At 37.6% G+C, this 27,241-nt stretch overlaps 1 protein-coding gene across 1 annotated transcript in view; it reads left to right on the forward strand.

The window, feature by feature from the left end:
* LOC131481299 (protein eyes shut homolog) overlaps window positions 1–27,241 on the forward strand; it is a 1,058,324-nt gene that overhangs the window by 27,416 nt on the left and 1,003,667 nt on the right. The window contains exon 3 of the mRNA XM_058669692.1: window positions 14,148–14,269. Within this exon, the coding sequence (XP_058525675.1) occupies window positions 14,148–14,269 (122 nt within the window). The remainder of the gene's footprint in view (window positions 1–14,147; window positions 14,270–27,241) is intronic.

Here is a 27,241-nt window from a genome sequence, read left to right on the forward strand (position 1 = left end):
TTACTGACATGTTAGTTATAATTGTATTCCTAGCTTACTTATGTTAAAATTTAATATATATAAAATATATTACTATTCAGTCTGATTAATTAATTAAATAAAAATAAAAAAAAACCATGTGGGGGTATCTCTGTGACATAGTGAGCCAAGCCTCTGTGTATAATGCTGACATCCCCTAGGGGTAGCAGTTTGAATCATGGCTGCTCCACTTCTGGTCCAGCTCCCTGCTTATGGCCTAGGAAAGCAAGAAAGCTTTCCAAGCTTTCCAAGGTAGCGAACCCAAGTTCTTGGGCTTCTACACCCATGTATTAGACCTGGAAGAAGCTCCTGCCTCCTGGCTGCTGGCTGGCTTTGGATTGGCCTGTCTCTGCCTGTTGCCACTGTTTGAATAATGAAGCAGCAGAAGAAAGTCTCTGTCTCTCTTTCTCTCTCCTCTCTGTAACTCTGCCTTTCAAATGAAAAAAAGAAATCTAGAAAAAAATAAAAATAGCCATTGATCAGCTCAACTTCTGTTTATTTTTTAAGATTTGTTGGAAATTCAGATTTACAAAGAGAAGGAAAGACAGATTTTTAAATTATTAGCACTTTATGATACAGTTCCATAGGCCTTAGGATTTCCTTTATCCCCTCTCCATATCTCCTCCCTCTGAGTTCCCCTAAATTATTACTATAGTATAGTTCTTCATAAACAGTCATATGTTCATCACTGTTTGCATGTTTGCATGGACAATGGCAGAGTTCAACATTCTATTATCAAGATATAGTTAGCAGTTTCATTGGGAGTCCATCTTTGATGTGGAAGTAGAGATGCCTACTGCATTGTATCCTCACGTGGATATGCTAGTCTCCATTATGCAGTTGCTAAACATCCCCTTAAATGAAAAGTCACAATACAAAATTAACAACAGGGAAAAAATAGAAATTTACAATGCTATGAAGTTCAAATGAATTTTTGATAGTTCAACAGTTCTGAGTTGCTGTTGATCCTGACATTCCAATTGCGATGAAATCTCCAGAATCCACTGGCTGCTATGGTCAACCTAAGAGTCTCCATCTGCGTAGATATTCACTCCCAAAGCTTGGTTGGAGTAGTTGATCAATTTGTTCTGCCCTCCATCCTCTGCCTTGGTATCAACCGTCCTCTGGAGGATCCAATATTCTGCCATATTCTCCATGTGTATTTGGTTATGCTGTCCACCGTTCCATCTGAGCCCACTGAGGAGGTCCAGCTCTGACACATCCACTCCCACAGTCAGCCCATGGAACCTGCAATTCTCTCCATGGTTGGGGTTCTGAGTCCAGTGGTTCAGTTGGTAGGGAATCGCCAAAGAAGCCTCAATAGAGGCCATCCCAGACATGTTTCTTGTGTGTGTTTGCCAATACGTGGTCCTGCACAGTCCATCACCCATATCAGCCTATGCACACACTGGTAGTTGGAATTGCTGGGTCAGTTCTTTTTCCAGCCCTGATTTTTATGCAAAATAATGAGGGTTGGAGATCAGCCCAATCCTGCCCAGCACATACTCATAGCTCCAGTGGGAGCTGCAGCCTAGTCACAGTGACCCACAATACCCCATGATACCCCCCGACTGCCCTGCTTCCTGCACTTGCCAGTGTATACAACTGACTGATTTCATATTTCCCATATCCTATTCAGCTCATTCCAACTAGCCACACTATCCAGTCCACACTTATACCAGCGGGTACCACCATTTGACTAGCCATGCTAGATGATGCTAACTTTGCCACAGCATCAGTTGGTAGATGCTGGCGCAGGGGCAAATTCTGAAAGGATAGAGAAGATTTTATGAGAAAGACCAAAACAGTAATAAGGAAAGAACAATGTTCAATTATTTACTACGAAGTAATGTGCCAAATAATTTCTATTCTATGAAAAACCCAAAGAAAGGTACATAAAGATCCCAAACATAAAGTCAGGATAAGGAGATAGACATGCTAGTTATACTAAGTTGACTCAGATACATTAAGAACAGACCTTAAATATTACAGTAGACCCCAGGAATATATAAAAACAATGTTTCTTGATTTAAAAGGCAAAAAAGTATTAAGATCATGGAAAATTCAGATGATTTATACTATTTTCTCTCTTTCTGCTGTGCTTATTTTGGTATGACCATAGATTCTTTTAGAGATTAGAATAATTAGGTCTAAAGACAAAAAATGCAAACAAGTGGTGCAATATGATTATAATATGTGCTATTTGCTAAAGTTTTCTTGTTACTCTCTGTAAACCTGTGCTGTAGATTCAGATGACATCACATATGTATTTATATATAAGGCAGAACTTCAGATGTTACTGAAAAATACAATTAAGTTATTTTTTGGTGCAAATTTTAAAAATCTATGCATATAAATAGTCTTCAAAAAGTTCATGAAAAATACATATTACAAAAACTTTTGGGCCCGGCATGGTAACCTGGTGGCTAAAGATCTGGCCTTGCATGCCTGGGATCCCATATGGGTACCATTTCTAATCCAGGCAACCCTTCTTCCCATCCAGCTTTCCGCTTGTGTCTGGGAAAGCAGTTGAGAATGGCCCATAGCCTTGGGAACCTGTACCTGTATGGGAGACCCGGAAGAGGCTCTGGGCTCCTGGCTTCCGATTGGCTCAGCTCCGCCGTTGCGGCCACTTCGGGTGTGGATCAGCGGATGGTTTTTCTTCCTCTCTGTCTTTCCTCTCAGTACATCTGACCTTGCAATAAAAATAAAATAAATCTTAAAAAAATTTTTTGCTGGACTTTTGAAATTCCAGCATTTTGCATCAGAATCATTATTTTTTAAAAATAATTTTTTAACAATTTTATGAACTTTTATAGTACCATAATATATGTGATATACATGTTATGTATCTTTGTATATGCTAGATATGCTCATGACTATGTTATACACTTTATGTATATAGCTATAAAAATATTTTTGTATTGCATATAAATTCTTATGCTAAATGTTCACTTAATTATGCCAAAATTTAAAAACTTGATAGATATGATATATAGAATTAAAATTTTATACAGCATAAAGTAGTCTAAATGAATTAGTTTATTTTTTAAATTTTTGCATTTTTCATTAGCTTGAAGAATTGATTATTGTAGTGAGTGTTGAAAAGTATGAAAGCACAATAAGGTAAATTATGTAATTTATTTGTGTCTCACCCCACTTGCTGCTGTGAGAAAGCCCTGCTAATGTTATTATGTTGGGCATGAATCTGTACTTGTTATTTAGTAATATATAGGCTTTCATTTATATATATTATTGTACTGCAAATAGTCCATAACTGTATCCTGCAAGCAATGTAGTGATTTTGATTTCTCTGTCACTATCATGATGAATGAGAAGTACTATAACCAACCAGTGAGTGTGTAATAACCTGTGTAGTTGACATAGCTCCCTTCTTCCGTGTATGAATAGTAGAAGTTGAGTGTTTATGTAAGTACAGATTTTAATGGACTGCTACCTTGACATGCCTTCTGTGACGAAGGAAAGAACTGTTGCTCAATCCTATTGATGAGACATCCCACTGTTGTGAAATTGACCATCTAACAACTTTATGGTACATGGGAAAACGAATTTAGGAGAATTCATTTTTAAGAGAATTGTTAGACATATTTGATTTAGCCTATCCATTTTAAGAAGAAGGTTGAATCTTTTTTCAGTATTTTCCAGAAAATATTTTCCTGAATTTATTCTCTTACCAGATATTTTAAATTGATTTTTAAGCTACGTTTGGGAATACTGAACAAGAATCAGTAGATTTGAGTTCTAATTCCAGTTTTGCCATCAATTACAGTAGTTACAGTAGCTTGAGCAATTAAGTTAACCTCCAAGGGTTCAGCTTCCTCGTTATAAAATGAAATAGGTTGGATGGATCACTGATTTTCAATCTGTGCTTTGAGACACATGGGGGGGGGGTGTTAATGGTGTTCTTAAGGGTTGGTGAGCAGAGTAAATGGCTAAAACTCAGGGCTTCCCTACCTTACTCAAAACTGTTCTGTTTTACACTCTATTATGTATTTCTATACCTCAGGGGGAATGTATTTTATACTTTTTTTTACTTTAAAATTAACAAAATTTTAAAAACACTGAACAAAATGATATATTTAAAACACTTCCAAATAATAAGAGATGAAGATTTCTGTGGGTTTTCTAATGCACCCAATTACTGAATATGATAAAAGCATTTTCACATGATCCTTTTGTGAAATATTTTAGAAAATGCTTCATGAGAAGTGATTTTGAGACCATGATGTATTATCATTGTCTTTTGGCTTCCCAAGCAAAAAGTAATTGCCCAGGCATCTAAATTATCTATTGCAGAATGGCATTAATTTTCTGTGATCTTTATAATTATGATGGTCTGAGTTCATATGCACTCTGTCCTTGGGGATAAACCTTTGGGTAATAGACTGTATCTTCAATTTCTAAAAAGACTCAATATTAAAAATGGAATTCAAAATATTTTTTAAATGTTTGAATAGTACAGATTGATGGCAGGTGAGTTACATTCCAAGGAATTGGTACTGGCAGTCCAAATGCCTTTATTCTAGTTCTAAGCTCTTATTTTAAAAATACTCTTGTGAAAGGTAAGCAAACCTTTTGGAACAGATAAATGTAGAATGTGTCACATGTAATTTAAATTGTATAATTGCAACTACAATTGCAAAATGTAAAATTACATTTAAAGAGAACAGACTATATGGCTTCTCCCTCAATATTCCCTTTACCTCAGATATATGAAGGAAACAATAGGGAAATAGTGGTCTTACCCTCTTTCCTATAGCCCTTGTACCTTTTTATCCTAATGAACAATGTAAAGATTGCCAAAATATAATAAAAATTATAATAATTTAATTCATTCATTATGGATTTTAATTCAAGGCTTTTTTTAAAATCAAAGCAAACCATTGTCTTTGCTTTGGCCAGAAATCATATGAACAATGACCAAGAAAAATACCATAGTTAAAAATTTCATAGTTTCATTGTTCCAAAATAAATTTTGTAATTCATGAATCTAGTAATAAGTTTCACAAAGCACAGAATTTCTTTTTTATATTTTAACTTATTTATGTAAAGTGAACAAATTTTATGGATTTCACAATGCGTATTTATAAGTATTGCATAACTTGCTACTTCCCCTTCTGCCTGTCCCGATTGCCCAACCATTCACCCTCCCTCCTCCTTTTTTACATTTTTACTTTATTTTTACAATGGTATTTTTTTCAGTTTGCTTCACAATTACTTACCACTCCATTAGGTAAAGAATTTGACAATTAACAAAAAGAAAAAAACACTATGATTCTTCAAGAGTATAGACATAAACAGTTAGCAATAATCAAATTTCAAAAAATATATTAAAATTATATATTAAATATATAATTATATATTAAAATAAAAATAATAAAATATTAAACATATATATGATTAAATATATAATAATATATAATAATATATAAAAATATAAAATATATAATAAAAGTATTAAATATATATATTAAAATTATATATTAAATACATTAAAATTATATTCTTACATATAAAACCAAAGATCAGGGAAACACATTTTTTTTCCTTTTAGTACTGGAGTATTTCAATAAGCATAATGGTTTCTAGTTGTGTCCATTTTGTTACAAAAGTTGGGTTTTCAAACTTTTTTTATGACTGAGCAGTATTACACACACACACACATTATATATATTTCTTTTTATCTAGTTATTTATCAGTGGACATGTAGGTTGACTGCATATATTACCGATTTAACTGACATGGGTTCTTATAACTCTCATATGCTGTTTGAGTAAATTCCCTGGAATTTGGATGGCTAGGTCATTTTGTAGATCTCTCTTCAAATCTTTGAGGAATCTCCATGTTATCCTCTGATATGGTTGCACTAGTTTACATTCTCACCAATAGCGGATAAGGGTATCATTGTCCCCCACATCCTTACCAGCATATATATATTTTTTTCAGATAATAGTCATTCTATTTTAATGACTCATAGTTTGTTGTATATTCTTTTGATTGTATTGAAGAATGTGCCTTCTATAATCAATTTGCTTATGGTTTATGTCGTGAAATGGTATTGTATTTTATAAAATAGTCTCTGTATCTGTTGATAAAATCATGGTTTTTTAATTCTTCATCTTGCTAGGACACTAATTGATTCAAATTCAGAGATCTAGTGATGCAATTATCTCAAACAACGGAACCAGTATGATATTATCTTTCATAGAAATTTAAGAACTTAATCAAAGGCATTGTTTTGACTCTGTGGGTTAAACCTCTTCACAGGAAGCCATTGCAGTAGCTAATTCTAGACCTGGCTACTCCATGCTTCTAATTCAACTTTTTGCTATTGCAGCTGGAAGGACAAAGATGATAGTGCAAGTACATGAGCTCCTTCACCTAACATGAGAAACCCAGAGGGATTCACTGGCTCCAAGTTTTGATCTGACTCAGTGTTGTTCTTATGGCATTTGGACAGTAACTCAGTTGATGGAAGATCTGTCGGATTGCCTTTCTAATAAATAAATCTTTATTTTTATTTTTCTAAGATAGTCTGTTGTGGAGTAGAAGCTCTTCCTTGTCCTGCTCACACGTCAAATGGCTGTGATGGCTAAGGCTGAGCTGAGCAGAAGTCAGGAGGCCTGAGCTCCATCCTGTTTCCTGCAATCATAATAACAACCAAGGCACCTGAGCCATCATTGATGCCTTCCCAAATGCACAAATACAGAAACCTTAATTTTAAAAAAGTAAATAAGCTGAAATTTAAAAAAATGTATTTACGTTTTTTTTTATTAGAAAGTCAAATATACAGAGAGAAGGAGAGACAGAGTGGAAGATCTTCCATCCGATGATTCACTTAATGGCTAGAGCTGAACCAATACAAAGCCAGGAACCTGGAGCTACTTCTGGGTCTCCCATGTAGGTGCAGGGTCCCAAGGAGTTGAACCATCTTCAACTGCTTTCCCAAGCCACAAGCAGGGAGCTGAATGGGAAGCGGGGCCGCTGAGATTAGAACCAACTCCCACATGGGATCCCGGCATGTGCAAGGTGAAGACTTTGGCCACTAGGCCACCACGTAAGGCCTTATTTTTCATTTTTTTAAAATTTGATATTAAAAATTTTGTTACAAACATTGAAAACTTGTATGGATTGTTAAGGTCTTCCAAGGATGAGTTTGTTTCTTTTTCTGGAATACAGATAAAGCACAATTAGATGACTTCATTTTCATCAAGGGAGTCATTAATGTAATTTAGACTGTATTGCTCTGGCTTATTATCAACTTGTACATTGGTACCCTCTGAAGTCTCAACTGAAAGCCAGAAATGAGTTTTAGGTTCATTCCATCTTGCAGACTCTAAACTTTAACCTTTATGTTTCTGCACTACTGGGTTGCTATAGCTTTGCTTTCGTGTAGGTTAGCAGTACAAACAAACCCGGGTAAAGAGCAAAAATATCTAAAAGATACTGCTGTTTAAAGTTTGAACTCAACGTATCTGCTTTTTTTTCAAGGACCTGTGTTGCTGACAAATCAGAATATTAGCATTTTCTTTGCTTTCAACGATACTGCTGCCAAATCCAGCTACTTCTTTTAAGTGGTCCTTCTATTTCTTGGATGCAAATAGACCAATATGCTACATGGAAAGCAGAGCCACATGTAGTCTTTTTCTAATTTCCTTCCCTTTTCTTTGGAAACAGAGATACATCTTGGGTGTCATTCTAAGAATGCAACATATACTTTATATATTTTATTCAAACTCTAGAGTCGCTTATCGGTGGACTGACATTTGGTAGGTTTTTCCATTTGCTGCATTATTATTTTTAAAGATTTATTTATTTTTATTGGAAAGTCAGATATACAGAGAGAAAGAGAAACAGAGAGGAAGAGCTTCCATCTGATGATTCACTCCCCAAGTGACCACAATGGCTGGTGCTGTGCTGCTCTGAAGCCAGGAGCCTAGAACCTCCTCCAGGTCTCCCACGTGGGTGCAGTGTCCCAAGGCTTTGGGCCATCCTCAACTGCTTTCCCAAGCCACAAGCAGGGAGCTGGATGGGAAGTGGAGCTTCTGGGATTAGAACCAGCACCCATGTGGGATCCCGGCGCATTCAAGGCGAGGACTTAAACCACTAGGCCACCCCGCTGGGCCCAATTTGCTGCATTATTTTTTATATATATTTCATTAATAAAATAATATGCACATTACATTCTCATTTAACAAAGCAAATTTCATGATGGTTTGTTGAATTTTGCAAAATCTCTTCATGTATCTGCAAGGATCGAAGTATTTTTCCTTGTTTAGTAAATTTGGTTTCGAAACATACTTAAATTTGTATGATAAAAGGCTACTTTCTAATTACATAATATAATTTGAAGATATTGTTAGATTCAGCTTTTTATGCATTCCCTATTTTGTTGCTAGTGTCTTGAGTAAATTTAAAATTTCTCCTAGGTAGCATGGTTTTTTGTGTCTCAATCTACACAGTGTGCAGTTCTCATATCTGTCTACTTCATCTAGCTTCATATTACATGAAAGAAGTACCTCTGCATTCTCCTTATCACACATTTTTTCTCCTAATTTGAGCACCTCCTTCCTTATATGTCACAATTTTTGCATAAATAAATATTTCTGACTCTGCCCACTATACCTTATATCAAACCTGTCAGCATAAAGGTAATGGCTGGAACCAATAACTAGTAACTATTTATCACAATAAAAATGGAAAATTGTCATTGCAATATACAGTTCTCAAAATAAATGTATGAAGTTCTTCTTGGAATATAGTACATACCAAGGGTCCTGAGGATAAGTGAAAATATGTTCCTTAGAAAAATTAAGTACCCTGTTAAATGTGGCTGAATTTAAAGGTGATCCCCAAGAAGCACACCTCCAGGTATAAATTAGCTCTCTTTGAACATGGATGAAACATGTGAATATGATGAGCTCACACCGTCATCATGTTCTTAAATCACTCGCTCTTGCAACACTCACTCATTATGGAGTTGTCCTGAGTCTTAGTAGAGGTGGAGGTGAAAGCTGGACTTCTCTGTTCCATCACCTTGGATGACCTGTCCTGGTTGGATCCACGCAGACAAGCTGTAGCAGTAGGGGTTCTCCTGGCAAAGGGTCCGTGCTAAAGGGTTAGAAGGCCTCGTGGCAACAAAAGGAAAAAAACTTTGGTTTGCTGTGGATAACCTGTCTGGCTGCAAGTGTGAAAATGCAAACCTAAATTCTATAGCAGGAATGAAAAGAATTCCCCAGAAACCAGTGACTTTAGTTCCAACCCCAACTGAGATGGACCAAAGTAAATACATTAGTTTAAGCCTAAAAGAAGACTCGGGGAACTTATACTTGCCCACTGACCCAACAAAAGTATGAAATAGTTTATTTGTGTTATTTCAAGTCACTCCATTTGTGACAATTTGTTGTGTAACGATATCCTTCCTACTTTATTACATTAGTTGCTGATAATAGGTATAAATATATAGCTACTGTATGAAGGACTAAGCTAATGCATGGATGATCCAATTATAGCTATTAAATTAAAATTGTAAGCTTTTTCTTCTATATCTCTGACTGCAAAATTATAATCTTTCATCATATCCTGACTATCTCCTTATCTGCATATTTTTAATCTATAAAATATATTTTGCTTTCAGTTAGCAGAAAATGTGCAAATTTTAGCAGCTGGTAAAAATTATGAAGATTTAATTTTCTAAAATGTACAACTGTGTTTCATTTTAATCACATTAACATTTTCATTAAACCTGACCCAAAATATTATCATTTTTGTTGCATAATGAAAATGCAAGGTATCTTAGAAATAATGTTTTGGGTAAGAGTTTGATCTACTGGTCAGGAGAATACTTGAATTGCATATCAAATTACTGGGAGTTCATTCTGTGTTCTCCAGATTCCGGGTTATTGTTAATGCAAGTATTGGGAAGAATATAATGGCTCAAGTAGCTGGATCCTGGCACACACATGGAGATTTGGACTACATTTTCTCCTCCAATTTTGGCTTCATCTAATCTGTCACTGAGGACAATTGGACAGTAAACCAACAGATGGGATTCCCTTTCTCTCTAATAAAACAAACAATGTTTTGTGTTTAATTGTACTTTAAAATTGCTCAAATTAACAAATTAACTCACTCATCAGTGGGAAAGTGTTTTGTGGCCAGAAATGTCTAAATGGAGAAGAATGTTTCTGAATGTAGAAGGTTCTGATAAACACCAATACTTTCAGTGCGGATTATTTTTAAGTGATACTCATACTTTCTTAAACATCTGTGTTTTTAATGTTAAAAATTTAAAGGCAAATTCAATTTAATTCTTTTATGACTTCTATTAGTATAGAATCTATTATATCTGGAAATAACTTCAGTAGTATCTAACACTTTAAAGATAATTATACTTAAAATTTATTGTAACTTCTCACTAATTATTATTATTGCTTTAATGTTCTTTTAAGTCAGATTTAGAGGAAGAAGGAAATACAGAAAGATTTTCCATCTGCTGTTTCACTCCCCATGTGGCCAAAATGGCTGGAGCTGAGCTGACCCAAAGCCAGGGAGCCAGGAGCTCCCACACGGGTGCAGCGTCCCAAGGCTTTGGACCATCCTCTACTGCTTTCCCAGGCCACAAGTAGGGAGCTGGAAGTGGAGCAACTGGGTTATTAGCCAATGAACATATAGGATCCTGGCTCCTTTGAGATAAGGATTTTAGCTATCAGGTTATCACACCAGACACATTTCTTACTAATTATTAAATCATCATGAATGCCACACATTACTTGCTTTTAAACCATATAGAAATTTATTAGAAAAGGAGTTTGACTGGCTTTTTGTTTCACTAATTTGTTTCAAAGTATTCCTGATGCATCAGAATTAGAACAAGCAGTCTATTTATGCATTTTTCTTTACATAAATTATTCATACCTTTTGGAAAGTAAAATTTCAGGCCTGGCATGGCATCTTAGTGGCTAAAGTCCTCATCTTTCATGCACCAGGATCCCACATGAAAGCCAGTTCATGTCATGGCTGCTCCACTTCCCTGCCAGCTCCCTGCCTGTGGTCTGGGAAAGCAGTTGAAGATGATCCAAGCCTTTGGAGCCTGCACCCAAGTGAGAGATTCAGAAGCTCCTAGCTCCTGGCTGCAGATTGGCTTAGCTCTGTCCATTGCATCCGTTTGGGGAGTGAACCAGTAGATGGAAGAACTTTCTCTCTGTTTCTCCTTTCTATAAATCTTACTTTCTGAAATAATAATAATAATAATAATAATAATCCTTTTTAAAAAGAAAGTATGTTTTCAGATCATAACTAACAAGCTTCTTCTACTTAGCCCGTAAGTTTCATTCTTCTGCTGTCCATTCTAGGCTATCTTAATCTTCATCTCCCATTTATGGTTAGTTTCATCTTGCTTGTTATGGAATTGTTTCCATTGTACACCATCCATTTTAAAAGCATTCATCTATATGCATATTAACTGCATTCAATTTTAAGTACAAGTTCTACCTCAATGTTAACAAAAAAGGAATAAAACAAATCAATCATGGAAATCATGACTGTTACTCTACTCCTAATAATCATGATACATGAGAACAACTGCTGCGAATATGCAATAAACCACACGTAATACCAATGAATGCTTTTCATGAATTAGTGCCTATGTAAGGAATAAAGTTCAATGTTGACAATGAAATACTTCTTATCCTCTGATATTCACTTATTAATAACCATTGAAAATCAAGACACTGAGTGAAACTTTATTTTCATTGAAAGGGAAATTTACAGAGAAGAGAAGAGATACAAAAATTCTCCATCAGCTGGTCTACTCCCTGAGTGACTATAACAGCCAGAGCTGCACTGGGTCTACTCCCCGAGTGGCTATAACAGCCAGAGCTGCACTGGGTCTACTCCCTGAGTGGCTATAACAGCCAGAGCTGCACTGATGTAAAGCCAGAGTGAGGAGCTTCTTCCAGGTTTCCCCCATTGGTGCAAGATCACAAGGTATTGTGCCATCCTGGACTGCTCTCCTAGGCCATAAGCAGTGCGCTGGATGGAAAGTGTAGCAGCCAGGACACAAACGCACTGATATGGAATTCAAGCATTTGAAGGGGTGGATAAGCTAATTGAGCCAGACCCAACTGATTTATTGGAACCTAAGTAGACATGCATGAAGAATGAATTTATGTTTTAGGAGCAAATATGCTGTCCATATCTAAAAAAAAAAAACTTTAAACATTTTTTTGCAAAATTCACTTTGGGCAATTATATCTTTCACGCTACTTCTATTATATTTATTGTTTACTTTAACACTTTATTTTTCATTTTTCATGATACAGTACCATATGCTTAGGGATTTTCTATCCACCCTCCCCCCACTGATTTCCCATACATTATAGTGCTTCAAAAACAGTCACAAGTCCATAATTATGCTATTAATGTATCCTGACACTGTAGGTGTACACAATGGTAGAAAGTTCAGCATCTTATTGTCAAGATATACTTAACAGTTTCATTGGGAGCCCATCTTTTATTCAGGAGTAGAGATGCACACTACAATGTATCCTCATTACTTGGTGTGATAGTCTCTATCATACAGTTCCTCTGGATGAATGTATGTATATGTATATTAATTTTCACTTGACCAATATTATTGAAAACTCTGGGCACCAGAACTACTCCAGATGCTAGGATATATTTAACTTGGACATATATTTAAATATCAAGGAATTCTTGCATCTTATATTCATATGTACTTGTAATTATAAAATTTTAAACTCTACTTACAATTGGAGAAATTGGATTGCCTTTGCTTGTCTTAGTTTTGTCCAATGAAAATTTAGTGGCACCCAGTTGGTTTGAATTATCTTTAATATCAGCTTCATCTAGAAAAAATTTGAAAGCAAAATTAACTTTAATAATATGCCTTGTTTTACTTTTAATATCAAAAGTATTACAAGATGTAAGTAATAAAATGAGACACTTGCTATTCTTTTTCATATCAGATCTTCAAAAAACAAACATGTGTTCTATATTTACAGAATCCTCTGTAAATAGAGAAATAGAACTAATGACTACTAAACTGAAAAGTGCATATCTACATAAATTAATTTTAGCATTTTCAATTATGTTATAGATGCCTTAAAACCCCAAACTCTTATTTTTAAATATCATTCCTCAAAAATATTTTTCAAGTAGAAAATAGTGTCCAAATGTCTATTGACATGTTTCTTATATGCTCAAAATCGGATAAGCACAAATTTACTTCTAGGAATATAAATAATACTGTCATTGGTCAACCCTATCCTTAGAAAAATATTAAGGGGATAGTAGGGCTTTTGCTTGCAACACTAGCTTTCTGTGTTTGCGCCAATTGATGTGCTGGCTTCTGTGCTTCAAATACAACTCTCTGCTAATGGTTTATGGAAAAGAAGCAGGAGATAGTTAAAGTACTTGGACCCATGACAACCATCTGGGAGCATGGAGAAAGTTTCTGGCTCCTGAATTCACCCTGTCCCAATCCTGGTAATTGTAGGTGTTCGGGTAGTGAACCATAGGTGAAAAATTCTCTCTCTTCTACCCCTCTTCCTTTCTCATTCACTTTCTCTCTCTTTTCCTCTCACCCTCCCTCTCTCCCTCACTCTGCCGCTATGAACTCTAACAGCTTGAATTAAATATATATGAAAATATTAAAAATAAAATTAACATCAAGTAATTATCAACACTGAAAATTATATGTTGTCAACAACATCACAAAACTGTCATAATTTGGAACTTGTAAATGTATGCTGAGTTACCTGTTTAGTTCTGTAACTTTGCTCATGTTACTGTCACATGGCTTATGTTCCATTTATTTTCAAATATTTAGTAGATAATTTGTGCTATGAACATGGCAGACACATTTCAAATCTTAAACAGATTTTGTTGATCTGCTATAATTTTGTCAAATAATACTAAACATTGTTCATGTGATTTTTTTAATGTGACAAGTAATTTTTTGAATTATTCTATAAACTGAGAAAGTGTACAAGTTCGCAGAGAGATCTTAATACTTATACATACTATCTGGATGATAAGCTTAATGGTAAGAGCCTAAAAGTTTCATGATTTTCATCTTTCTTTAGGGCTACCAGTGTGTGTGCCCATCTGGTTGGGAAGGACATTTCTGTGAACAAGAGTCCAGTCTCTGTAAAATAAACCCTTGCGAGAACAATTCCACTTGCACTGACCTTTACAACAACTATCAGTGAGTATTATATTTTTTATTGTTCTTTGTGAATTTACTATGAGTGCTCAGTGTGCTCAGGATTCATACAGGTTTTATTTTCAATTTGTATATGTTTAATCAACATATCCACCTAGAGATGAAGATCGATTTTCTGAAAGAGGTTGCATTCATTTGAAATTTGCAAACATTAAAGTCCACATGTCAAGTCAGCAAAAATAAATAAATAAATAAATTATAATGTAGAATATCATATCCAGGCATGGTGCTTATTAAAGGAGCATTTACCTCTCTAAGCATGCTTTTGTCATCCTGGTATTATTTTGGATCACTTCTTTTGTAGTGAGCAATATATTGAATAATATCTAAAATATTAGAAAATTATCCAGTATTTCTTTTATGAGGTGTTGGTATATATATATATATTTTATATTTTTACGTATAAATATCTTAGCATTTAGCTCTTTTTTGGCTTTAAAAGCTTTTTGCTCTTTTTTAAAATTTTATTTTAATGATGTTTACATAGTTGATCAGCATGGGATGGGTTGAGGATCAGGGGAAAGTGGGAGAGACCATTGATCACACATTTTATTTTCCTTGTTCCTGTATCTGGGGGGTGGGGTGAGGTTATAAGGGGAGAAACTACACCCAACCTCCCAAATGCCTCAGTACCTGGGGATGGGAAACAACCACCCAATATCATCCCAGGGTCCCCTTGTTAGAGTACTTTCTGAGGGTTTGGGTGAAGTGGTTTAGATCTGAGATGTTGTGGGTATTCTTGCTCCAAAGAGGAGGAAATCCTTCCAAGGTCAATTGGCTAACGCAGTCCACCTTAGAGTCTATATTCACCCAGACACTTCTTGCCAAGCTTCCCTAGGGTAGTCAATCAATTTGTTCTCCCCTCCTTCCTCTGCAAACCAATGGGTGTTGTGGTCCAGTCCAGCTCTGCCCACCACACATTCTGCCCTCACATACACCAGAAGGAGCTGCAGCCCAGTCACTCCCACTGGACCGGTTCCCAGCTCTGGTTCCTGTACCTTCTAGCATGTGCAGTGGACTTGTCCAGTCTGTCCCACATTCCACTGAGATCTCATTTACATGATTGGTCATTGAAGCCTAAGCTAATCCAACCAACTCCACCCTCCAGGCAACACTCATGCCAGTGGGTGCCAAATGCCTATCCTGCCAGGTCCACCCCCCAGTTCTGGTTCTCATGCTCACCAGTGCAAGTTACAGCCCATTAGAGAGGTGATCACAGCCTCTCCAATGGACCCACTCCCTGCCCCAGATCTTGCATTCTCCAGATGGTTCCACAGTCTAGCTTGACAGAATCTGCCCCCAGTCCTAGCCCTTGCCAGCTGATACTGCAGCAAAGCGCAACGTGCCTGCCCTTATTCTGGCTCATGCCTGGACCAGTGGATACAATTAGTTATCCTAGCCTGGCTCTTCCTCTAAACCAGTTCACATGTAGACTGACAGGTGTTATAGCCCTGCCTAGCTTGGTCTGTGCCCAGTCCCAGCTTTCATACTAGGACTGGGGGAATACTCAGAGCTAGAACATAGTCAGAACAGCAGGCTGGAAATGTTAGGATGCACCAGGGACTAGCCAGTGTGAGAGAGAACTGGGTCTGGGTGAGAGGGAGATTCTGAGAGTGATGTGTGAGCCCACCTCTGTGGTTCTGCATGTTCTGCTAGTATGCTTGTGAGGTGAGACTGGTGATGGGCTGAACTAGGCATGACCGTGGAATCCTCCGACACTCATGGGTACTAGTGTTGAGTATAAGTTGGCTTGTTCCCGTTTGTGGCACCCACAGGCACATCCAAGAATACAGTGTGAGTCAGGCCAGGCTACAGCATCCACCCAGCAGATGGAGGGGATAGTGTGCAGTAATGAGTGGTGTTTGACATTAGTAGATACTAACTACCCCAGCTCTTGTCTCCCACATGAGCCGGTACAGAGGTCTGACCCTTAAACTTCCTTCCATTCCCCATTCAAGATCACAGCAGATGGCCCAAGGGATTTGCTGGATGCCATTGGCACCCAGGACACCAGACCTGAACCCTAGTGCCAGGGACTCTGCCCCCAAGAAAAGTCAACCCACCTGGCTCTAAGCATGTGGTGGGCCAATGGGCCTGAACCTCCAAGCCGGAGCCTGGGGCTAGCTGACCCCTCTGACTCCCGGCACCTGGCAGGCTGATGGGATCAAAGCTCCAGACCAGAGCCACGCTGCTCAAGATCCTGCACCCAGGACCTGTTTCTTTAATTCCTAAAGATAATTTGTTCATTTATGTATTCATCATTGATACTATTAGTTGGCCCAAGATAAGTATCACTCAGAAGCAAACCTGTGGTTGAACAAATTGGGTTTATAACACATTGCAGTGAAAGAGAACACAGAGAACATAGGCAATGTAGATCCACAGGGCATCTCTGCTAAAGAGGGAAAGAAATTGTTTGTTTTGAACTTGTGATATGTATTTTGGCTGACATTTTAAGAAAGTACCAGTTTATCATATATGGGAAATCACTAGGGACTGGCATAATTCTATGAAATGATTCATAATGAGTCACATCTAGAAGGATGAAGGAAGAAAAAGAAGAAGTGATAGGTAAGTTTTTAAAGTTATAATAATAACAGAACTAAGAGAATATCTTGTTATTCTTTTGGTTTGGATAATGCTCATGTTTTTGTTGAAATTTAAGCAAGATGGTGAGGTTGTCTAGCTATGATTCATTTGGTTGTGATGTGGTCTTATCTAACACTGATCTGTGAAATATTCTTTGAAGTGTATATCAAGAAACTACCAATGTCTAGTTGTATATCAAGAAACTAGCAATATCTAGTTGTAAACCTAAGGCAGACTCTTTGGTCATCATTAGAATAGCTTCCAAATTGTGAGCTGCTTTTCTGTTTTTGCATATTCGTATACATATATGTCAAGTTGTGTGTGTGTGTTAAATGCATCACTTGTGTCCATTCACTTTTTGTCCCCAAGTATTACACATCAGAAACAAACTTAGAGAAATTAAGTATCAACTTATTAGTTCACATGGTATTACTTTTATTTAAATCAGATATTTTGATGCAAATATTTTATTTATTTATTTATAAATTTATTATTGAAGCAGACATAGATAAGAAACTTCTTACCTATTAATTCATTCCCCAAATACCACACAGCAAAGGATGTGTTAGGATTTGATCCAAGAGTCAGGAACATGATGTAGGTCTCATTACTGCTGCCTTCCAAAGCCTGCATCAACAGGAAACTGGAGCCAGGAGCCAGGGTTGATTATCAAACCCAGGGGCTACAATGTGAGATGCAAGTATTCTAAACAAGCATCTTAACCACAAATATATTTGCCAGTTTCTGACAGAGAATATTTAAGGGTTAAAAGCAAACAAACAAGAAAACAAACACCAAGCAGCAAAGTTATAAGCATTAATTAAAACAGTTCCTTTTAATATTCATGAGACAGTATCAGTCCTTCTAGATAACACTGGGGCCATTAATTATGAACTTATTTTTATTTTTATTTACTTTGTTAATGTCATTTTTTCTGTATCTGGGATAAGGGAAGAGATAAATGGAAAAGCCCCATTCAGCCTCCCACCCATCCCAGGTCCCTGACATGGGGCATGCTCCAAGTGTTCTACTCATGCAGTTTTGATAGTTCAACAGTTCTGAATTGCTTCCAGTCTCACCTTTCCAAGCACAATGAAATCTCTCCAGAATTCACGAGCTGACATAGTCTCTTCATGGCTTTGGTTCTGAGATCAGCAGATCAGTTGGAGGGATCCCCAGAGAAACTTCGTCAGAGGGATCCCCAGAAAAACTTCGTCTGAGATGATCCCAGAACTGATTCTTGTGTGTGCTTGACAGTACAGAGTCTGGCACAGTCTGTCACCCCAATCAGCTTATGCATATGCTGGTGTTTGGAATTGCTGGGTCAGTTCTGTTTCCAACTCTGTCTTCCATGTGAACCAATGGGTATTGCAGTTCAGCCTGATTCTGCCCATTTCATACTCGGCCCTCACACAAACAAGTGGGAGTTGCAGCCTAGTTGGGGATACTCCCCACAATTCCCACCAGGCCTGTCCCCTACCCTGGTTCCCATGCTTGCCACTATGTACCATAGACTGGTCCAGTGTGTCCCACATCCCATTTAGCTCTCATACATGTCAGTGGGCATTGAAGCCTAGTTTAACCCAACCTCCCCTACTATCCAGCGCACATACATAATGGTGGGTGCTGTTCTGTCTAGCCACCCCTGCTCCAATGCTGGTTTTCATGCTCTCCAGTGGAAGTGGTAACCCAAGAGGGAGGTTCGCACTATTTCCCTATTGGGCCACTCCCTCTCCCAGATTATCCACTCTCCAGGTGGTTCTGCAATTTATCTTGACAGAATTAGCCCCCAGTGCTACCATCTGCCAGCTGATGCTGCAGCAAAGCCCAAGCCACCGTCACCCACTCTAATTTATGCTTTCACCAGTAGGAACAATCAGCCCAGCCTGGCCTTTCCCTGATGTAGCTCACATGAGGCCCACAGGTGTTGTAGGCCTGCCTGGTCTGTTCTGCCCACAATCCCATCTCACACTGTCCTGGGGGAGTGGGTGTTCAGCAGGGGAGCCCTGCCCATTCTCCCTACCGGCTTTGCCCCCTCCCTCAGTCTCTGGTTCTCATGTGTGCTGGTTGGGCACTGTAGACCAGTGTGGTGCGGCCTACCTCACCTTGGCATTTGCCAGTGGGTGTTGTAGCCTGGCCTGGCCTAACAAACCCCCAATTCTAGCTGATGCTGGTGAGGGTTACAGCCTAGCCCAGCCCAGCAGGCATCCAATCCCAGCCGTAATGTGCAATGGTATGTGTTACGACCATACCTGACCTGATCCACACTCTGCTCTGGTGTTCAGATTCACCAGTGGGTGATGTGAACTGGTTCAGCCTGGTCTGCCCCCAACCTATGCCAAATATATGCTGGTGGGTACCTTTCCCTGGCCTGGTCTGGGTTGTTCCCTATCATGGTTCTTGAACTCACCTGCAGGGACTGTGTCTTGCCAGAGTAGTTGCCCAGGCTCCTCCATTAGAATCTTGCATACTGGTTCCATTGCCGGATCTCATGCGTACTGTTGGGTCCATGAGCTCAGCCCACCCTACCTCCTATTTTAGGATGCACATTCGGGTGCTGCTTCCTTGATCTGCCCAGACTCTTGTCAGTTCTTTTATCCTTAAGTGATGGCCATTTCTATGGTGACACCTAGCTTAGTCTATCACCACACCAGCTCTTGAGCTAACCAACGGGACTTGTATTTCCACAGAATTGGGCCCACACTTTCCCCATAGAATCTACCCCTAGGTCTGGTTCTCTCACGTGTTGGTTAGTGTCATGACCCTTCCAAGAGTGCTCCATTCCCTGTTCTACCACTCAGTCAGATACTGGTTCCTATCCCTGCCAGACAGGCCCCCAGCCATAGCTTTGGTGTGGACTGGTGTGTGGCAGTGAGTAATGTTCTATGCTAACAGCCCATCTCAGGATTCCCATCTGGTTTGGTGAATCACTCTGGCCCAAATAGATCTTATGTACTCTCCCCTCCACAGCACCATGTCTTAATTCCCACGCTTGCCAGCAAGTTCCATGACCCATCACTGAAAGTCACACAGGGTTCATCCCTCACCTATACTTGCTTTGGCCTTATCCATTATGTTCCTAGGCAGCAATTACATGCCCTAAAAACCATACAGCTTGCCTCTGGGTGCTGGGCGACCAGCTGGCAGAGCCTGGTGCCTAAGGGCACACTGGCTGCCCAACAGCCAGGACTCTGTCATCACATGGTGATGGTGCCCTTGGGCCGGGTCCTGGGCATTGGGTCTAACCTGGCTCGGGTACTCTCCTCAAGCAGGCTACCACCACCAGAGGGCTGCTGTCACCTGACCCTCCAAGGTCAAACTCAATTATGAACTTCTAATGACAAGTTTATAAATGTGTCTGAAGATGTTTCTACTTAAATAAACACAAGCTCTCCTCATTGTAAATCCTGAAATTTTTTATCTGTAACTTTATTTTTAAATTTTTAAGTGTTGTATATTTTGGATTATAAACATGGAAATCCAACTGAAATAGACTCTCTGATTATATTTTACAAACAAAAAGATAAATCATTAAAGTGTACTCTATCATTATGTTGGATTTAACTTCAAAGTGATAAGAGCATTCATGAAATAGGTCATCATTAAGATACCTATAATTTGGACGTTATTGTATTTATGAATACCTATATCAGTATGTAGGTAGAAATAAAGATATATGACAGCATACTCTTTAGCAATTTCCTTAAGAGGTTACCTATTCTAAAATAATTTTATTAGGGCCCACACTGTAACTAAAAAGGCTAATCCTCCACCTTGCTGTGCCAGCATCCCAGTTCTGTGAACACTGTTTCTGTGTGACAATGAATTAGGTTTCAATATTTGATTTTATTTTTGTTTGAGTTTGTTGAGCTTCCTGAATATATAAATTAAACTCTTTTTATAAAATTTGGAAAGTTTGGCCTATGAATTCTTCAAATATCAATCTGTCCCCCTTTAACTTGGGTATTGCCAGATTTCTAAAATCTCAGAGATTGTGGCCACCGTGATTTGTTTTTTTCTTTTTATAAAAGGCATCAAATTAGTCACCATTTCAAACTATTTTCATTTATTTACTTTTACTTCAAATGTAGGGGAAGAGAGAGACAGAGAATCTTCTATAAGCTCATGCTCCTTGTAGTCCCAAATCCCCTAATTTATTGGAATACAGTAGCTGCAAATAATAGTTGGATGAAAAAAATGACCATTTCACTCATATACAGTGAATTTTAAAGTAATCACAGAGTAAAACTATAGTAGTTGCGACATTCTTAATCATTGGTTTGATGAAGGTTTAAGGAAATTTTACAAAACTGCGTTTGCAACAATACTGACACAGCTATTTCTTCTTTTATTTTTATTTAATTTTCATTTCCACATATAAGGGAAAAATGCAATATTTATTCTTCTGAGTCCAGCTTGTTTATTTTGCTTCAAATGCTAGAAATTCCTTCATTTTATAGTTGAATATTCTCTCTCACTCGGACACATACACACATACACATATATACGTACACACACATAATATCATATTATTCACTGATTCATTGGATATGGACACTTTGGTTGATTTCAAATATCACATGTTGTAAGTAGTGTCACTTGTATGTATCTCTTTGATTTATCATTTTCTAGTCTTTTGAGTATATACCTAGGAGTGGGATTACTGACTCATATGGCAAATATGTTTACAGTTTTTGAAGAAATATGTAACACACTTTCTACAATGTCTTTTCTACTTTACATTTGCTCCAAAAGTGTGTAGATCTTGTTTATTCTATATATCCATGGAAGATTTGTTATTCTGTGTGTTTTTGGTTTTAGCCATTGTGATAGAAGTGGAGTGATATCTTATTGCGGTTTTGATTTTTATTTCCCAGATGGCTAGTGATCTTGGAACTTTTTTTATATTTTTTGACTGTATTTCTTATTTTGAGAACCATCTGTTTATGTTACTTGCCCCTATCTCAACCAGATTGTGTTGCGTTGGTTAAGTCACTTGTTTATACTAGATATTAATATCTTTTTTCAGATAGGTGGTTTAAAAAATGTATTTTTTTCTTTCTGATGGACGTCTCTTTACTCTCGATTGTTTCCTTTACTGTGAAAATCTTCTGAGTTTGATATAGTCTACATTTTTTAGTTTTGCTTTCACTGCCTGTGTTTTGGGGGTGTTGTTCAAGAAGTCATTCACTACACCAATGTCTTGGAGTAGGTCCTACATTTTCTTCCAGCCACTTCATAATTTCAGAACTTAGACATAGGTCTCTGCTCCTTCTTGAGTTTATGTTGTACACAGTGAGAGGTATGGATCTAATTACATTCTTCAACATACATACATCCAGTTTTGCCAATAACAATTTTTTAAGTGAATGAGAAATACAAATGATTTGAATTAATATGTCTTCCAGCCTTTACTGAGGTACTATATGATGAAACATGGCTCCCACTCTCAGCTAGGCAGTTTACAACCCTATAACAAGTTACTGCCTGCTCTCAAACAGCCTGAGACAGAAAGTAGAGCTCAGCGCCATTTCATAGCTTTCTTGTGGATGTGAGTTACCTGTCTTATTGTGATGTTCCTTCTGGTTTTATGTGAGCTTTAAAGCCTTCACAGATTTTTCAATACATCAAGTTCCACAAATTTTCTGAGCATATTATTCAATCTCTATTTGGCCTTCATGGTATCAGTACCTCAAGCAGTTACAATATTAAACAATTACCACTGATTTTTTTTCCATCTTCTTTAGATGATAGCATGTGCAGAACAGTGCTTAGAGTAAGGAAAATAAAGACATTGCATCATAAGGATGTTTTCAGAGAGTGGCCAGAGAAATGACACGCTAACAACACTTGGCAGTGTACATATGTATTGTCCTTTGTAGCAACTGGCTGGTTTTCCAGCACCATCATTGCAATGTTGTTGATAGTCAAGGCTTTTGCAGAACTAGGGAAAAAGGGGTGCTGATAGGATAAATTTAATCACCACATAGCCAAAAGTCAATACTTTTCTTTCATAAACACTGAAATTGGCTTAAACCCTTAGTTCCTTTCTAGAATCCTTTTAAAGGTGCTTATTTCAAGTACGTTTGGCAGTATTTAGGAGAATGGGTTTTTTTAGAATTTTTTTGTCTGCTATTATGGAAGAAATTCTACTTAGCTATATTTGGTATTACTCATATGGGTGAATAGTGTTCTGGATCAGAATGCTTAGTTATTAAATCTTATTCTGTTACTGAGGGTTTCTGAGTATTTAAGAAAAGAATTTTAGAAATTTACAGAGTAGTGATATGTGAAAAAGTTCAGTGAAAGGAGTGCATTTGATAGTCCAGGCAGGCCTGTCAAGAAAAAAAATGATGGCCTAGTCTGTTGCAGACTGCATTTTTATAGACACAGGTGTAGGCTTTCTGTTTCTCTTCTATACTCATTTTCTTGGGATATTATTCAGTGAATGGGTTTCTGGGTATGGGGTTCCAGAAGTTGCTCCCAAGACTTTTAGTAACACCTTTAGTGTAGGGCTGAGTGGGCTGGAAGCCACCTATGAAGGGCAGGACTTTACTTTGCAAATGCTGGTGAGCTTACTAGGCTTGCTTTATGTTTCTTTGCTTTCAGTTGCATATATATTTACACTTGTGTTCTTTACTGCATTGTATTATACTTATATAAAGTAAAAAAAATTCCCAAATTTCAATAATATACATTCTGGAGCCTTTCTAATTTTTTATACAGGCACTAATTGCTATGAACTTCCTTTTTAACAATGTTTTTGCTATATCCTGTAAGTTTTGATATGTTGCACTGTTACCTTCATTGATTTCCAAGATTTTCTCCCCAGCTAAACACACACACACATACACACACACACACTATTGTGCAGTCATAGACTTTCCAGTCTTTGCATCCAGGACTCCCACAGTCAGAAGGTGCTGATGACCCTGTAACCTTGTGACCCTGCACTGACTGCATAGAGTACACGGACATTTCCAGTGCCAGCTACCTTTGAGTGTTCCTTTTTGCTTCTTTTTTTAAAGATTTATTTATTTTTATTGAAAAGGCAAATATACAGAGAGGAGGAGAGACAGAGAGGAAGATCTTCTGTCTAATGGTTCACTCCCCAAATGGCCACAACGGCTGCAGCTAAGCCAGTCTGAAGCCTGGAGCCTCTTCAGGTTCTTCACATGGGTGCAGGGTCCCAAAGCTTTGGGCCATCCTTGACTGCTCTACCAGGCCACAAGCAGGTAGCTGGATGGGAAGTAGAGCTGCCGGGATTAGAACCAGCACCCATATGGGATCCTGGCATGTTCAAGGCGAGGACTTTAACCACTACACTATCACACCAGGTCCTCCTTTGTAATTCTTAAGAGTCCCCATGCCTCCCTCAGGTCATTTTGAAGGTTAGGAGTATGTGTGTACCTCACAATCCTTGCATGCAGCACCCCTTTCCAGCCTGCCCATACAGAACCACTGAATCTCCTGTGTCCAGACAGAACCAGGCATGTCCTAGAGCACAGCAGCCTCTGCAACCTTTGGTCATTTTCCTCTGGATGTGTCTCCCACCTGGTCCTTCAAAATGGAACCTCCTTTTCAAATTTAATGTAAGGAATATGGGTTTATCCTTTAGACAGAATCCCTTAGTCATGTGGCCCATACAGAGCCAGCAGTGCATTGTAGCCACTGCAACCTTCAGTAACTTTAATCTGGCAGGCTCTTCCAGCTAGCATAGGGAGCTTTCAAAGTGGCACTTCTGCCCCACTGGTCCAGGAGCTTGCTCCTTCTCTTTGATGACCTTCCCAAATTCTACCCTCCCCTCCACTTTGGCTTCAATCTGAAATCAAGGCAATATCACCAATGACTCTGACTGCTACAGTCTACTTTCACCTCTCACACTGGATCTACCATTATATCCAGTCCTGGAGGTGATACCCTGCCAGCTTCTGTGAGACTATCCCACAACAACTCTGTCCTCTGTGAATTCCCAATGTCGACCTTGCTCAGCTGCAAATGGACCTGATCTGCTTCCATTTCTCCAGGTCTCTTTAATCAAAATTAGTATGTCTTTCCCTATTCAGCCATCTTGACAATTCCTCCATTTTTGTTCTACAAACACTCTCCCATACATGCGGTAATATTTACCATGCTATTCAACAGTTCTATGCCTCAAATTTTAGGTGAATTATGGTAATCCATTTATCTAGTGTTCGCAGTTACACTCTTATCATTTGGAAAGTAGAGATAATGATAGTAATATCTCATAACATTATGATGACACTCAACAAAATTGTCCATAAATTACTTTCTAAAAATTGATTATAGTATACTCTGTAACTGTTCTTAAATTATGCTTAACAGTTATCTTGTATTCAAATATACATACATGAAAATCCTAGAATGCCATCTTATAAATGATGAAGTTTTACTTATATTTATACTATAGTATATATCTAGAAATATAGCAAGTGGGAAACACTAAAAAGAGATTATCCATTACTCATACTAAAAGGATAGTTTATGTAAAGTGTAGAATTTTTTGTAGCTTTTTCACAAATATTCACTAAGCAAAAACTTCAGGAGTCACAATAAAGAAAATCATTAAATGATATTTACCTTTGTGAAGGACCAGTCTGAAGAAAGATTAAGAATGCAAATAAGATTTTTAAGTTACATACAATTTACAGAAAATCCCACTCTTCAAAATATTAAATGTGAGAGATCAAGTAAGAATTGCATTTCATTATATGGTTATATTCTTTGAGAAGAAAGGAATTAGGGATATGGACCTTGGATGGAATCAAGCCTCTTCAGGTGTTCTGCGTGTCCAGAGTTACTGAACTACCTACAAGTGCTTATCTCTCTAAACAACTGGTGTTAGCACAGTTTAGTGTTTACACAGTTTCAAGACATTAAAAAGGAAATTGGGCTAGGGATGCAATTTGAATGCTGACTGCAACCTGCCTTCTGCTATTCCTGGCACGGTTTAGGATTTAACTGCCTTCTTTATTTCTGCTTTTTCTTCCCCCAAAGCAGAGTCAACAGCTTTAGCTACAGATGGGGCTCTGTATGGCAGTTATTGTACCCAGATGCCACACTCTGGAGCATGTTTTGCCAACAGCATCTGGTTCCATTGCTGCCTTGTAATTGACATTCATGTTGTTGTTTGGCCTGTTTGTCTTATGGACACTACAAATTAGACTTTCAGAGAATATAAAGGTTTGCTCTCAGTCAACAATAAGAGTTTTTATTTTTTTCTTTAGTTTATATTGTTCAGAAATTGTAGCATTATACATTAAAATGTTTATGTGTCTTATGAGGATCTTAAAAGTTTTAAATAGACATGATATATAAAGTTTGAAAAATAATAATTCTTGATGTATGTGATTTTTAACATATGGCCTGAAACCTTCAAATGCTAGTGTTATCAGAAATTTTGTTGCATTTTTTATTAAATTGTGTATAGAATGGGATCATTAAGTAGTAAGATCAAAGTAGAATCACAGCAAGATTTTTATGCATGTAATACAAGTCTACATCACAGTGTCTACCTCTAAAACCTATTTCTTCTCCTAAGATTTATCTTTGTATTTGTGTGTCAGAACTGCAGAGAAAGAAGGTGAAGGAGAGAGAGAGAGAGAGAGAGAGAGAGAGAGAGAGAGAGAGAGAGAATCTTCCATCAACTGGTTCACTTGCAAAGTAGCCAGAATGACCATGGCTGGGCCATGTCAAAGCATGAAGTCTAAAGCTTCAGCAGAAGTTCCCATACATTTGACAGGAACCCAGCCATGGGAGACATCTTCTTTTGCTATTGTCAAGCCAAGTGCAGCAACAGGGACATTAAAGGGGATCCCATATTGGATGCCAATGTCACAGGTGTTGGCTTTACCTGTTATAACACAGTGTGACCCAAAACTTCTTTTGCTTACTAAAATAAGAACTTTGGACAGTATCTATATGAGTATATGGATTTTTCATCTTTGGCTGAAATAGCTGTTATTTTATTTTTATTTCACAGATATAACATAATCGGCATGGAAAACTTAGAATTTTGCAGTCAGAACACTATGTGGACAATTTATTATTATATGTACTTCTCCATATGTGTGTGTATGCTTATAGGTTGTGTGTCTAGAAATTATATCATTATACAAAAGTATATTTATACTCAAGAATTAGAAGGTCTTAACAAATTATCTTTTATGCACATTGAATATTCACAATGACTTAACAAGATCACTTGAGACAGGCACTTACAGCTTCTATAATTCTGTGCCAGTGCAAATCTTCTGGTGAGGTTTTGTTTAAGACCTAGTGATATATGAGAGGACAAAGAGAGATTTCAGAAAACCTTAAGCTTAGATATTTGATATAAAACTT

This window comes from Ochotona princeps, chromosome 1 (assembly GCF_030435755.1).
Source record: "Ochotona princeps isolate mOchPri1 chromosome 1, mOchPri1.hap1, whole genome shotgun sequence".
Taxonomy (NCBI): Eukaryota; Metazoa; Chordata; class Mammalia; order Lagomorpha; family Ochotonidae; genus Ochotona; species Ochotona princeps.